Here is a 15,485-nt window from a genome sequence, read left to right on the forward strand (position 1 = left end):
TATCCTTTCACACATTTCACACCCACCCACACACAACATTTTAAAAAACATTCACAAAAATCGTTCACAAAAAATGACACACATGACACGCAAAAAAATACACCCACGTGGAGTTTAGGAACAATCTCACCGCCACTGGGGAGCGATACGAGGCCCGGCTTCAAGCAATACCTGCCTTGGATGCCAGAGTGGCTGGACCTTAATTTTATGGTGCCTTTAATAGCGACAGTTATTGTCGTCGCGGTGGGTATTCTTGTGATATGCGTCGCTCTATCCAGGCGGCGATTAGATGATCGAGGTGGACCAAAGGATGTCTATTGTAGGTTTTTTGTGAAAACCCCTTCCTTCTATCATCAAGAATTTATTCTTTCTTTTATGAATTTTAACAATTTTTCTGTTTGTTTTATAAAGTGGCTGGAATTCACAGAAAATCATATATTTTTTATATTGCAATATTTTATTGGAAGACATAATTTATTTTTAACGAAAGAACTATTTTTCTTAAATTAACGTTTAGTATTTTTAAAATTTCCTGAAAGCTTTAAGAAAATTCTCTTACGAATTTTAAGTGAAAGGAAGTTATAACTGTTTTAGATAATTAAGAACCTTTAATTTTTTTGCATATTACCTACTTGAAATCTTAAAAATTGTCAGTTTCCCTTATTTTATGTCAAGTTAAAAATTTGTATGAAAAAAAATATTGAGATTTTGAAAAATAGATTAAATTTTTTGAATTTTTAAATCTAATATCTAAATATTTTTGGATATTTTTTTTTATAATTAATGCTAAATTTTGTGAATATCAGCCACATAGAAATATGAAAAATTAAAAAAAAAAATTTCTTTCCTTCCACAACTTTTTAATCTAGGAAAATGAAATGCACGTGACACACTAACGAAGAAAATAAAAAAAAAGTATAAACAGACTCACCATAAAATGGATAATCTCACATTTTCATCATCATCATCATCATCATCAAAAATATATATATTTCCTCCTAATAATACTAATTTAAACATTTAAAAAAAATATTATCTCTCACTATCTCTCTTTCTTCATTCTAATGCAACTTTTGCAACATAAAAAAAAACTCCTGAATTTTTAATTTAAAAGCTAAACCCTTTGTTTAATCTCTATCTCTCTCTCTTTAATTTTCTCATCTCTCTTTCATGTGTCTTTTTACCATTATGTTTTATGCTACATAATTTAAAAAAATATAATTACAAAGCAAAACCCTTTACTAAAAAAAATTGGTCAAATATGTGCCTTAATTTGAGTTGGTACTTGTTAGTTTTCTCATGACTCATCCGCATGGATAATTTATTATTATCTGTTTACTATATATTTCGAATATTGTGTTTATTTTTTGTAATAAATCTCCAATAAAATTGCCGATTTACTGTTGATTAATTGAGGGTGGAAAAATAATTTTCATCATCATTTTCATTATTCTGAATTAATTTTCATTAATCAAATTGCAATTCATTTCAATTTGACCAAGAAAAGATAAATTAATTAAGTTAGAAAGAAAAACTAATACTGCACACACCCACTCTATTTTTAGAGGATTTCCATTGACGCGAATTTTTGGTGCCAATCAATTTGTGATGGAGCCAATAATGTGAGACAACTAATAACACCAACTGAATTTTTTCTTTGCACAAAAATTGCTTGGTAGAAAAATTTTCCCCCCAAACCACCCCCACACATAACGAAGATGCTTTTCATTATCATTAAAAAAAAGAATGACGTGGAAAATTTATTAAAATTTTTCAGGAGAAATCACATTCATCCTTTTTATTTTATTTTATTTTTATTTATTTTTTACAATTTATGCAAAAAAAAGGAAACGTTAATCACCATTTTTCTGCACTTGATGCATTTTGGTCACTGCACTTTGCACACAAAATCTTTGGTTTGTGAAAATTGCTAATTTTTTTTCTTGAATTTACTTTTAATATTATTTTTCATTTTTGTGAAAGCAAAATTTTCTCTTTTGCAAATTGCAAGAGATTTCTTTGAAGAGAATTAAAAAAAAAATATTAATTGAAAATTTCACGCTAAATTGATGTGAAGATGACGGTGAACGGAATTGAAGATGAAAGAAAAATAAGAAATGAAATGACAAAAAATGGGTAAAGAGAAAGCATCTTGGTGTCCCCTATTCAAGTGGGAAATGTTATTAATTCTAGATGATGTAGTTTACAATCAAACAATGGGACCGGGAGCAACGCTGGATAAGCGCCGTCCGGACTTGAGGGATGAATTGGGGTACATTGCACCACCCAATAGGAAGCTACCACCTGTACCGGGATCCAACTATAACACCTGTGACCGCATCAAGCGAGGTACAGTCATAAGTAAGCGTCCAAGAATCTCTAAAATATTTTTTTCTCTGAGCGTATGCCCCCTCATCATTATTCATCAAATTCACTTTTAGCAATAGCAGCAACATTTCTTCTTTTTTATTTTTTTTGTATTATGCTATGCTGGTTATTTATTTTTAATTATTTTAAACAATTTTTTTTAGTAAAAACTATTCATTTAGATGTTACTCTTACATTCACCTGAATGAATAGGTAGAAATTGCTTTAGAAATATCTGAATGTTTATTTTTTTTATCTTGGGCATTATAAATTCATGCACGTACTAATTGGGGTTCATTCCAATGTACAGAGCATTTTTTTTTAAAAGAGATTTGTAAAAAGAATTTCCCCAAAAAAAATATCCCAACCCGATTTATTTCTATGAAAACAGCAAAAAAAAAACATTTTCTTTTTTCTTTCATCCTTTTTTGTATCCTGAATTTGCGATTTTGATGTTGTTTGTTGCAATATCCCACCACAAATTCCCACACATCATTGGCAAAAAAAATATGAATATTGAATCCAGCCCGTAGTATGAGATCTAATCATTCGACATGGGACCCAAGAAGACCTCTTTATGAGGAATTGAAACCACCACCGATTCCAAGGAGGCACCATGGCTCAGATGAATGCTATCACCCACATCCAACAGGTAGATAAAGTTTAATTTTATTTATTTTATTATTATTTTTACAATGTTTTTGAAGGCAAAATAAGTTTTGAAAAATTTTTATTAGTTAAAAAGATTTTTTTTTTCAAAAAGGGATGTTATTCCTTTTCTTAAGTAATTAAATGAAAAATTCGATTTCCTTCAAAGCATAAGACTGATAAAAAAAACATATTTTGCCTAAACTGCTTTATTACATTTTAATTTTAACAAATTGGACAGTTTTACTTATGGTTTTTATTTTTATGTTAAACAATTAATTTTCTTTGATAAAAAAAAATTATTGTTTAGTTAAACAACAGAAAAACGCAATAAAAAAAATCTTTTAATTTAACATAGAAAATTCTTTGCAACATTTTTGCGTTTTTTTTTTATAATAATTTGTCTGTCATGGTATTTTTGCAATATGAGTTATGATGTTAAATTGTCCGGAGAAGATGTTATCTCATCAACACGGACTGTGAGAGAGAGGGATGTTGGTAAGGAAGTACATATACCAAAAAAATTGCTCGTTATTTTTCTTCTTCTCTTTCTCGTTGTTGCTATGCGTTATATACAATTTTACTTGGTATATATTAGCGTTTCCATCATCAATCCTTTTTATCATTTTCTCTTCACAAAATTAAAAAGAATTATATATTTTTAAATAATTAAAAATTATAACTCCCTCGTTGTTTCATAAATAGATTATAGCTATATATATTTATTTTTATTTAATTAATTAGCTTAATCATCAATCTCATCATGATGTGATATTGCTTCTTGTTCATTCATTCCCCTCCCCTGATTCATTGTGTGTTTGTCTATGATAGTTTTAAAGGAAGTGAAAGACAATTTTTTGTGTCAGTCCTTCAGCACGAAGTCGAGTGGAAATTGCTAATCAATTGTCTCCTTATCTCGTTCATTGCACTTCACTTTCCACACCATACAAAATGTTGAAAATCCAACAATGGAGGTATGGAGGATGAAATCTGCCCATACGCCACGTTCCACTTGCTCGGCTTCCGGGAGGAGATGGATCCAACCAAGGCAATGAACTTCCAGACGTTCCCCCATCAGAATGGTCACGGTGCTCCTGGGCATGTGGGAACAATGGGACCACCAGGAACAATGCAACATCCTGGCCACGTACACTCACGTTCTGGATCCCAATCAATGGTCAGTGTAGCCGTTCACTCTTTTTTTTGTTTTAATCTTTTTTTTCAATTTCAAACGAATTCATTTTGCCATGAAAGTTTACAGCGAGAGCTTTTTTTTTTTGCTCTGAAAGCTCACGGATCTGGTGTTGTTTTTTTATTATTAAAATTCACTTTGTATGTTTTTTTTAAACCGCAGAAGCCTTTTATTGTTGACAACTAATTTAAAAAAAAAATAATTCCCAGAAATCCTTCTGGGCGACAAATTGATTTTTTTGGTAAACTTTCTTGCAAATTAAATTCGTTTGAAAGGTTTTGGTGAAATATAATAGCATCTTCGTGGTATTTTTGGGGTTGACTCCCTGTCTTTGTAACTTTACACCAAAAATAACTTTCTCAATACGCGGTAGGGGTGTAAATTTTGAAAATTTCCTAATAGGATTACATCCATTTGCTGCCTCTTAAGTATTTTCACAGTATATCCTCGAAAGTTTTCTTCCCCCTTCGGGCATTCCCGTATCGCGTGCTAAAAATCCTATTTTAGCACACTTCACTGCAAATATTCGCCAAATTGTCACCCCTAACGTGAGCACTAAAAAATTAATTGACCGAATTTTGTGGTGGAAGAGCAAGTAATTAGTGAAAGTTTAATTTTGCAACAATTTCAACTCCATTTTGAGTTTAATTTTATTTTATTCACAATGTAATTCATTTTGTGGGGTAGCATTGTAAAGTTTCGATGTTGTTTGTGGTTTCTGCATGAGGTGTTGCGTATAAGGAAAATCTAATGGTGGTTTTTCATTACAAACACCTCAAGACAGGAAATCCATTTCAAAGTTGTCGATACATGTGAAAAGCATACAATATGTATTTTCCTTTTGTACAATCGAACGAACCATGCGTCTTTTGTATTGTGCTGATGCGAAGGGAAAAGCTAAGGAAAAGGAAGTTGAGCATAGAATGAGCGAGAGAGAAAGAGAGAGATTTAATGAGAACAAAAACACATCGACGGAAAAGGGCGGGAGAAATTTAAAATAATAGAAGAAGAGATTGAAGGGAATTTTTAAGTGGGATATGGGGTGCAGGGTGAACAAGCTAAATATAGACAGGGTCGGCAGGGTAGTGAGATGCTATTTAATTTGCCAAATGAATTTTTTACCTTGTCTTTGGTGGCATTTGTTCATTTTGTTGTGGTTGCCTAGCCACGCCAGAACCGGTATGCGAGGAAGAATAGCCAAGGTGGTCAGAGTTCCATCTACACACCGGCTCCGGAGTATGATGATCCAGCTAACTGTGCCGAAGAGGATCAATACGTAAGTTTCACTTATTTTAGCTTCATTTTTAATTGATTAATTTAACTCTTTATTAATTTTGTGGGTAGAAAAACAAATTGATTTGAAATTTTTGCCTCTTAAGAAGAAGTTAAAGCGTACAAAAGTGTCTCAAGTCCCTTATCTCTAATGTCTAAAGTCTCACACAATGTACCTCATTATCATGAGAGAAAATGTGTTTATTTTTCCGCGGGATAATTTAATGGAAATGAGCACTCAAAGTGTGTGGATTTATTGAGTGTTTATTCAGACAAATTGCCATTGATTGCTCTCCCCCACAGCGTCGTTACACCCGCGTAAACTCCGGCTCTCTGTATGGAGGCCCAGGTGGTCCTGAATACGATGATCCAGCTAATTGCGCCCCCGAGGAAGATCAATATGGATCACAGTATGGTGCCCCATATGGTGCTCCATACGATCACTATGGCTCTCGTGGCTCTATGGGTCGTCGCAGTGTGGGATCTACTAGAAATCTACCAAATGGATCACCTGAACCACCACCACCGCCACCACGCAATCATGCCGAAAGTAATTCATCCTTCAATGATTCCAAAGAGAGCAACGAAATTTCAGAGGCTGAATGCGATCGCGATCACGGACCACGTGGCAACTATGGAGGTAAGTGATGAAAATTTTCTTTATTGGGAAAATCTTGAATATTCCTCATTTCGAGTGGGAGGAATATTAACTCACAGTTTGAAGATGAAAATATTTTAACAAAAATATTTTACGAAGATCAATAAAAGAACTCAATTTTAAAATGTAAATATAAAGTGCTACAAATACTAAAGAGTATAGCGATTAATTGGCGCCACAATGTACATAAAGCCCATAAAGCAGTGCTACATAAATGCAAAATATGCTTTTGCTTTTTTGTTTTTAATCTATATCGCGAAATATAGCGAGAATTCGATTTTGTGGCGAAAATAAATTTGAAATGTTAATTTAATATTAATGAGTTCTCATGAAATGTCTCTTAATTGATATCATTCAATTAATTATTTCACAAAGTTTGTAAATGAAAAATCATTTTTTTTTAATTAAACTATAACCAAGGCTAAGCTTGAGTGCGTCCTTGTAAATCAAGCTAAATAAATAATCAATATCTACTGCACTTCCATAATTTTTTAAAACGGAAATTAAATAAAAAGACGACAAATTGAAAATTAAGAGTTTTGAGCATATTTTTATAAAATTTAATATTTATCCGACCATACATTCAGTACATTTTTTAATAGTTATTAACAGTTTATATTTTATTAATTCCATTAAATCTCTACAAAGTTTGCTCTTAGACAGTTAATTTTTTAATATTCAATTTTTTAAATATCGATTTTTTTTAATTTTTCAAATAAAAAACAAAGAAAATTTTTAATGTTAATTTTATCAAGAAGAAAGATTTTTTACATTAGTTTTCTTCTCGCCTACAGAAGAGAACAAAGATGAGGGTGAGTTTGTATTTCTTGGTAGACAACAAAAGTTCTTGATGTGTGTTATTAATTATTTTTTTTAGTAAATTGGATTTTTCTCATTGAATTATTTATCATATACACACACACATTGTGAGCTCAAGGCGAACTAATTCATCGTAAACATTGGTCAAGGAAAATTTTATAGATTGAGTTGCATTTTTGTACTCATCTCTTTAATTTACTTTCTATGTTGGTTCACTCACGTTTGCTATAGGAGAAATGGATTAGATTTCATCGCCATCATCCATGAAATGATTTATATTTTGATCTTTACTCAACTCATCCACCATCCTTTTATTTAAACATTTTTCTCACGATTTCTGCACAAGTGTTGTGCGGAATACTAAAAAAAAAAAGAAAAAAAAACAGTCAGTGCGGAATGGAAAATGTTACCATTTATTGATAAATCATTTATCAATTTCTCATTAATAATTGATTTTTTCTGAACACCCTTCATTCATCCACAAATTAATTCATAAATGATTTCTCATCCTCCATTTCCTCATAAATTTTTTGCCTTTTTTCTTTTTGTTTTTTAATGTTTTATTGTCGCATATTTTTTGTGGTAGCATTTGGTGTGACACAATCGTCCAAGAAAATAAATAATCATTTTTCTCTGTAATATGTGTGTGGTTTTGTCCTGTGTGTATGATGTGTTTGTGTAATAACAACATATTTGTTTGTTACATCAATCCCAAAAAATTGCAATACATATGTCTACATAAAATAATGTTTATGTTTTTCCGTATGACGGTGTGGTTGTATGTTTGTGGCATGTGGCAAGAAATGGAATTTCATTCTTCATTTTTCCTCCTATTTGTGTCTAACAGAATTTCATGCAATATATATTAAACAAAAGTATATAGTTTTCGCACACAGCAGGTGTAAAACTATGTAACTTAAAGACCACTAAAAAAGCCAAAATTAATTGTTTTTCACCTTGAAATATAAAAATTTTCCTCAACATAGATAAAATTTTCTCTGTTGAGAAAATTATTTTAAACAAGAAGTTTCCCTTTTAGTTTGTAATTCCACACTTGTCACACAAAAAATAGATAATACCTTCATAGCCTAGCTAAAATTTAGAAGAAAGAAAAGAAATTAAATGCAATAATATTGTGAAATTGAGATGTGAGCAATGAGAGGAAATTATCGTATAATTTGTATATGAAATTTCACAGCCCTAAGGTCTCCTCATCAGAAGGATGGGCGCACAACTGAAGAAATGCGCAAATTGATTGAGAGGTATGTGAAGGAATCTTTTTTTTTGTTGCCTATTTCAATGCCAATTTCTCGTCTTTTTTTCTCTCTTTAATTTGTATCTCACACCCCCAACCCTAGACCCTATCGAACCTAAATTTTCTATGTTAGAAAAATCAGTTCAAAAGGCACTAACGCGTACATATGTGGGTGACCTATACATTATACATAGATATACGATATGCGGAAAGAATATATCGAAATGGAGGCGATGTGGAGGTGATGATGCTGGCAAAAAAAGGAGCTAATCAGTTGGAAATTGTCTTTACATCATTCTTATTCTCTGACTGATGAGTACCTTCGTTTTTTTTTTTTGTACAACGCATCCTTCCTCCACCTCCCTCGCATTTTATGTCTTTTCCATGCTCTTGTTATATGTATACGTACCTATTTTTTGCCTTGAAGTACATAATATAAAGCAATTCGTTGTTGAGCAAGAGACTAATGTAATATTGATTAAATGTTGAAATTAGGAGTGTTCTTTAATTGCTACAATAGACCTTTTTTTTACTCTGTCTGTCTCTCTCTGTGCAAACACGACTAAAACCATAAAAGCATAAAATTTAATTTTTTTGTCATTTTGTCATTTTTACTCTAATTCCCACGTAATTCTTAACTGAAGAAGAAATTCTTTTCCACCCCCTCACCCGAAGATAATAATGTTAAAACGTTAGAAAGCATTTTGGAAGTTTTTTATGCTTATTGAATCAACAAAAATTTTCGTTGTGGTTTTACAAAAATAATTGACAAAACTATGGAATATTCTAAATGCAAATTTTTAAATGTTATATTATTAAACGTTTAAAGTCTTTTTCTGAAATTGGCTCTGTTGTTTTGTTGTGTTTCTTTGGACTGACCTCTCTGTACAAAAAAAATAATTGCCTGTTGATGTGGCTTTTGTGCAACAATTAAAACAAATAAAAATCAACTAACAACCATCAACTAACCCCTCATCTGCAGTGGAAGAAAATCGTAAGTTTAACTATTTTAGCTCTTCAGCATCGTTTGCTTGCACACTTCTGTTTTCTCTTGGCTCGTATTCTGGGCTCAAAAAGTTTTCGTTTTTTATGGAAAATTCAAAAGAAAAAATTAGTAAAGTAATTAAAAAATTATTCAGGGAAAAAGTTTTTTTTCTTCCTCTGAGACTAGAAATGTTCTGATTTAAATCGTCTCGATTTAAAAGAAATTGAATTTAATTTTTTAGAATATTTTTATAGGCTTTTACAAGATTTTCTTTGTTGAACGAACGACTTAAAATAAAAAAAAAATTAACCAAAAATAAATTAAAAATATTTATTTCTGTTCAAATCAAATTTCAACTTAAGTTCCACTTTCGAATAGAACATTAATCCAATCATATCTACAAATTATTTTTATTGGCATTCTTGCTATAAATATTCTTATTATCCATTCTAATAAACTTTTTGAACACACTGCTACAGAATTATTTGAGAAAGCCACATCTTGTGGTTGAGAAGTGAATGAGCAATCAGCTGAAAAATTAATTGAGAAAAGTTTTAATGCGATTTATGCTTTTGATGTTTCTTCTTGGTTTTTTCTGCATGAAGCATGAAAGCGCTTCTAATTCTAATTTAGTTTTTTTTGTTTGCGAGTGTGTAGAAAATTAGGCGAGCTTATGTTTGTTCTAAATTACCGCCACGCGTGGGAGGAAATACAGCGAATTTCCTCTCCGCTTAATGCTTCATTAATTGCCTTATATTCCATCATTTTTGACCCCTGAAAGTATTTTCCTTTTCAACCCTTTAATCCTTGAAGAAGTTTTCTCTTTTTTTTTCGTTGAAATTTTTCTCCCTCTGGCACTTTCCCCACACTTTAGCACTCTCCTGTGGATGAAAAGTGAAGTGGAGAAATATTATATAGATATATTTTTTTATGAAAGAAAAAAATGAAAAGGAAAAATTATATTTTAGGAGTGGGGAAGAGAAAAAAGGAGATTTTATGAAAGGAAAAGTCCTTTCTCCCCTTTCCTTTTTTTCTTTGGCTGCTAAAGTTTTCATTTTTTTTTAACTTCTTCCACTTTAAGTGTTATAGATGAAAGAAAAGTGGTGTGGATGCGATGTTATCCAACATGACTAATCTCTTTTTTTCCTTTCGCACTTCATTCCCACACTATCAATGATTATGGGGATGAACGACGACGACAAAAAAAATGTTATTTCCGCAGAAACGAAATCGGCACCAAATACCAACAACAAGGTGGCCCCGCCGGACTCACAGCCTACGATACTCTGGCAGTGTAATTTATAAGATGCTGATTCACAAAACCAGCATTGATTGCGATCGATCGAAGATTTTATGCGCCATCAGCAAAAGCTCAGCGGCTTTTTGTCTTTGTAAGTCAGTTTATTTATTTTCCTCCTTTGATAAACATTCAATTGAATATTGTATAATTATAATGATAATTAAATGAAGAAAACAATCTTGAGAGAATACAAACACACAATTTGGTGCCAAAGAAATTTGCTCCATTACTTTAAAAAAAAATCCGAAGAGAGTAAAAAAGTCAAATAATTTATTTCTTAGAGAGATCGCGATCAAAAATTGATGGAGAGAGTAAAAAAAATTTCCAAATCATAACCATAATATTTATAAAAAAAAAATATGATGTGAATCATATAATTTTTTGACTACAAGAATTTTTTAAATGTTTCTTGACATAATTTTTGTACTATATCAAGCAAAGATAAAAAAAAAGTAATGTCTGATTGATAAAACTTAAACAAAAAAGTGAAACTCTCTTTATAATATTTGTAATTTTTCAACATATAATTCGTAAAAAAAAATACATACACAACATTATGTATGTGACAAAGAGAAATTCTTCTCGAATGCATTTCTATGGTTTATTACTTTTTTTTCAATTTGTAAATTTATTTAATTTTTTTTGTAAAAAATTTTGTTAACTTCTAACAAATTTATGATTGAGACATTTTGTAAAAATGTTGATTTTCTCATTGAAAAAGAAAAGGAAATAACATCACTTATATTTGCGTGAAGATCACATTGTCAACCGAGAGAGATAAAGCTATACGAGAGGATCTTTTAGTAAAGATCATTTTACTATATTTTATAGGAATTTGTATAAAAAGATAATTTTTTTCTTGTATAGAACAGAGCATTATTTTACGCGCAAGATTGCGTGAGAGAGAGAAAAGGAAATATTTTTAGCAGATGATCAACATTGTATAAATTTCAGTGTGAGCACATCGTCAACATTATTTTAAGGATTTATTTGCGGTTCAAGAACAAAGTTCCTCATATTTGCACCTTTGTGTGAACACCGGAAAGTTCTTGTATTATACACTCACACACACAACAATACGTCAATGTTAGATAGAAATTTTAAATATTAAATTCTTATTTTTCGTAGCTTCTCTAAATGAGAAAAATGACACAATTTGATTGCACGGAAATTTAATAGAAAGAGTAATAAAAGATCTTCCAATAGTTGCAGATTTATGAAGATTTTAGCCAATAGAAAAAATCTTCCTGTAATATTTAAACCTCCCACATTGTAGGTAGATCACTCTTCAACTATGAAAATGATTTTGCAAGGAATTAAAAAAAAATAGGAGAGGATTTCCTTCCATGAATTAAAGATTTTACAAAATAAATTCTCTAATGAACGAGCAGTTATTTATGCAATTTTTTTATTATGAAATTCTTCGTTTTAAATTAATTTTTGCAAGCTGTGGAAATTCATCTCGCTATTTACTCAACATAGTTTGTTTAATTTCTCATTATAAGAAATTTTTATTGGTATAATGTGGTTGTGCTTTGCAAGGGTTGTGGATTATATATCCCCAGGAGCGAGAGAATTGAAATATAAATATGCGAAGGAGGGGTTTTCATTAGCAGAAAAGAAAAACATTTTGGCCATTTTAGAAAAATTACAAAACAATTTATCTTCCAAAAATTTTATTTTTTCGCCCATTTATTAACAAAGAAAAAACGGATAGAAAAGAAAAAATTCCTAGTCTTCGAAAAAAAAAAAACTTTCTGCAAATAGGTGATTATCTAAAAATAGGTATATATATTTTTTTAGCAGTGTGATCATTGCAATGATTGAGTCTTCACGCAAATTTGGAGAGGAAAATGAGAAATACTTTTTTTTGTAAATGAGAAAAATTGTGTGTTTGAAGTGAAATTTTCTGTGAATTTTTCTTTTCGTGGAAAAAGAAATAATTCAGAGCTAAAAAAAAGTCACGACAAAAACAAAAATAATTAAGTTATAATTAGTAAAAGAAAAAGAAAAGATTACCATTGTGATATTTTATTTTTTTGAATTTTAATTCTCACTTATAATCAGTTGATGGATTTTTTGTGTTTTTTATTTCAACTGAGTTATTTAGGTGTATGTTTTTTTTTGTAATAACCTATAAATTAATTTCTCAAGTCATAAAAATTTCAACCCTAAAAATTTGAAATGAAAAAAATAGACATTTAATTAGTGTCCATAATAATCTAAATACAGTGGAAAAAATACTAAAAAAAAATATTGTGTAGATCGCTTAACAGCATAAAAATATTAACTAAGAGGTAATAAAATATTTAATAAAAAAATACTTATAACTATGAGGAAAAAATATAATTGTGACATCTTTTAGTGAATATATTTGAGAGAAGGTTTACGCGAGTATAGAAATGTAGGGTTTTTATTAATTTTCTAATTTTTATTTTATGTCAAAATTATGAAAAACTTACCGACTGACGAGAATTTGCTCATTCTAGATTTGCACGTAGAATGAAATCAAAAATTGCAACAAAAAAAATTCTCCTACATAGATTTCCCATAAAGAACGATTTTGCTTTAATTTTGACTCTTTTCCCAAATATTTGGCAACATAAAATCAAATTTTACAAGACAGTTGGATTGTAGGAAAAAGAATATAGAGAGAGACGAAAATAAACGTATTTACAATTTGATATAGAAAAGAAAGAAGAAAAAAATATATTCAAGAAATTAATTTTTGGCGAAAATTAGTGAATATTTTTATTTTTTATTTTCGATTTTGCGAAAAAGAAAAAGAAACATAAATTATCTAAAAAAAATACATTTATCATTAAAAAATATTAAAAATTAAAAATATGAAAGATCGGAGGTGAAAAAAAAATACTTAGAATATATTAAATAAAAATTTTGAATTACATAACATATATCTACTCCAATATATGAATATTAAATGAAAAAATATCAATCTAATCAAGAAGCGAGAGAATATTTCGAGTAAAAAAAAAACATCTAGAAACTTATTATTCCCAGAGCGGTTTAAAAAAAATGAAGATGGATAAAATCGTATAAAATAATCAAATTTTTAACTATCTAATCGATTGCTAGTATTTGTTGAATGTTGTTAACTCCAATACAGCTCTAATATTAGCTTCTGTGTGGTATTTTCTTTATCTCGTTAGCCCGAAAATATTAAAACAGATACGGCAATAAAATAGGAAGAAGAAATCAACATAAATCATAAATCATATTGCAAAACGGTTAGCAAAAAATAATTTGACAAAGAAAAAATAAACTGGAAACAATTAATTTAGCATTCTTTCAATAAAAAAATTAATTCATTCGAAGAAATCTTCAAAATCTTAATTTTTGCAAAAGATTATTTTCTCTTTTATTCAATTTAGTAAAAAAAAACTACATAATCCAAAGTAAAATGTGAGAAAATCTCAACTATTATAATATATAGCTAAACTACCTACAGAAAATAATTAAACAAGAAAAAAAGCATAAATAGAAATTACTTGAGAAAAAGAAAATTCCAATGTTCGATTAAAAAAAAAAAAAGAAGCAAGAAAAAAACTATAAATGTAGATGTATTTGCTCGCTTATTTTTGTGTATTTTTGAAATGAAAAAATATTATAATTATATAGGAAACACAGAAGAAACTAAAAGAAAAAAATAGATTTATCGCTATATAGATTCCTAATGAATTTTGTGACAATGTTTTTCGCCTAAATTTAATCTTTTGATAAGTTTACGCAACACAGCACAAAAAATAAAGTAAAATGTCTTCTTTTATTGGCCATGCGCTAACAATTTTTCGGTTCTTCTGCCATACGAAAATTATTATATGATGATGAAAAAAAAAATATAATATACGTATAATTCCTTAGAATTTCTTAGAAAATATGCTTTGCTATAATCTTGATATATATTTCCATGTAATTTGTATTTTGAACTACAATATTTTCTAAGTGATCTAATTTGTAAATTTTTTCACTGATTTTTCGAGAATAAAAGCGTTATGTAATAATTCATTTGTCTTCATCATACCTTACGTATTGTTTCCAATCAACAGGTCGTCCGACAAAGTCCAAACTTGCGCAGAAGGAATTTTCTTGGACTCTTCATTTTTATTTTTATTAGATAAACTGAAAGAAGAGCCGGAATAACCATCTTCTGCAAATGGATGAAAAAAGAGCCGGAACCGGAAGTATTTGGTGAGTTTATGAATATTTTCTCTTCGTTTGTAATGGAATTATTTTAGTGTTCGTGTCGGGAGCTTTTGTCCTTTTTTATTTCTCTTTAAGTCTTTTAGTAACGTGAGTCAGGGAGAGTGTTTAAGGTGTCTTAACACCCTAAAAGTTCAGACTGTTTAAGGCTTTCTTTAAAGGATCAAGATAAATTAGTTAACGGTGAAAATTATGTGAATATAAAACTAAAAAAAATGGATTTTCAAACGTTTTTAGGATAAAAATATCAAACATTGGAAAAGTAATGTCAAACGTTAGAAAAGAAACGTCAAATTTAAGCAAAAAAAAAACGTCAAAAGACATGAAAAAAATATTTTAGAAAAAGACCTTTTAACCTCTAATTTAAACGTTGAAAAAGAACGTCAAACGTTAAAAAAAAGTTTTAAAGCAACTTTAGAAATACAGTGGGACCCCAGTACAACGACCACTTGGTTGAACTACTCTCGCGCATTGAAAATAATGAGTGTGAAGAGTTACATCCGAGTGGTCGTTGTACTGGGGTCCCACTGTAAACTAAATTGTTAAAAGTCAGTTATTCAAATACAACAGAGGACATCCTCTCGAATAGATTTCTAGATATAGGCACCTCTGAAGTTTTTAGGTCAATAGATCCGATTATTAGACTCATGTTGAACCAGTTGAATGATTTTTTCTTCTCAAAAAAGAAGTCAAGAAAAACTCTTGTAGACGTGAAAGCTCACAAAACTCTAGTTTCTTCAAATTCAGTTCGACGTAAAAGGGTAAATA

At 29.9% G+C, this 15,485-nt stretch overlaps 1 protein-coding gene across 49 annotated transcripts in view; it reads left to right on the top strand.

Moving 5' to 3' along the window:
• The window catches only part of LOC129796334 (cell adhesion molecule Dscam2), a 66,226-nt gene extending 51,708 nt beyond the window's left edge, over positions 1-14,518 (top strand). For 20 of the 49 annotated variants that reach the window (XM_055838320.1, XM_055838295.1, XM_055838256.1 and 17 more), the window contains 9 exons: positions 119-319; positions 2,194-2,361; positions 2,894-3,019; positions 3,990-4,192; positions 5,373-5,483; positions 5,783-6,119; positions 6,932-6,949; positions 8,155-8,218; positions 10,419-14,518. In XM_055838320.1, coding sequence (XP_055694295.1) covers positions 119-319; positions 2,194-2,361; positions 2,894-3,019; positions 3,990-4,192; positions 5,373-5,483; positions 5,783-6,119; positions 6,932-6,949; positions 8,155-8,218; positions 10,419-10,494 — 1,304 coding nt within the window. In that variant the 3' untranslated portion in view covers positions 10,495-14,518. The remainder of the gene's footprint in view (positions 1-118; positions 320-2,193; positions 2,362-2,893; positions 3,020-3,989; positions 4,193-5,372; positions 5,484-5,782; positions 6,120-6,931; positions 6,950-8,154; positions 8,219-10,418) is intronic. The other 29 variants (XM_055838395.1, XM_055838375.1, XM_055838384.1 and 26 more) reach the window with 21 other exon arrangements.
• Positions 14,519-15,485: the final 967 nt, after the last annotated feature.

Source organism: Lutzomyia longipalpis, chromosome 1 (genome assembly GCF_024334085.1).
Source record: "Lutzomyia longipalpis isolate SR_M1_2022 chromosome 1, ASM2433408v1".
NCBI classification, from domain to species: domain Eukaryota; kingdom Metazoa; phylum Arthropoda; class Insecta; order Diptera; family Psychodidae; genus Lutzomyia; species Lutzomyia longipalpis.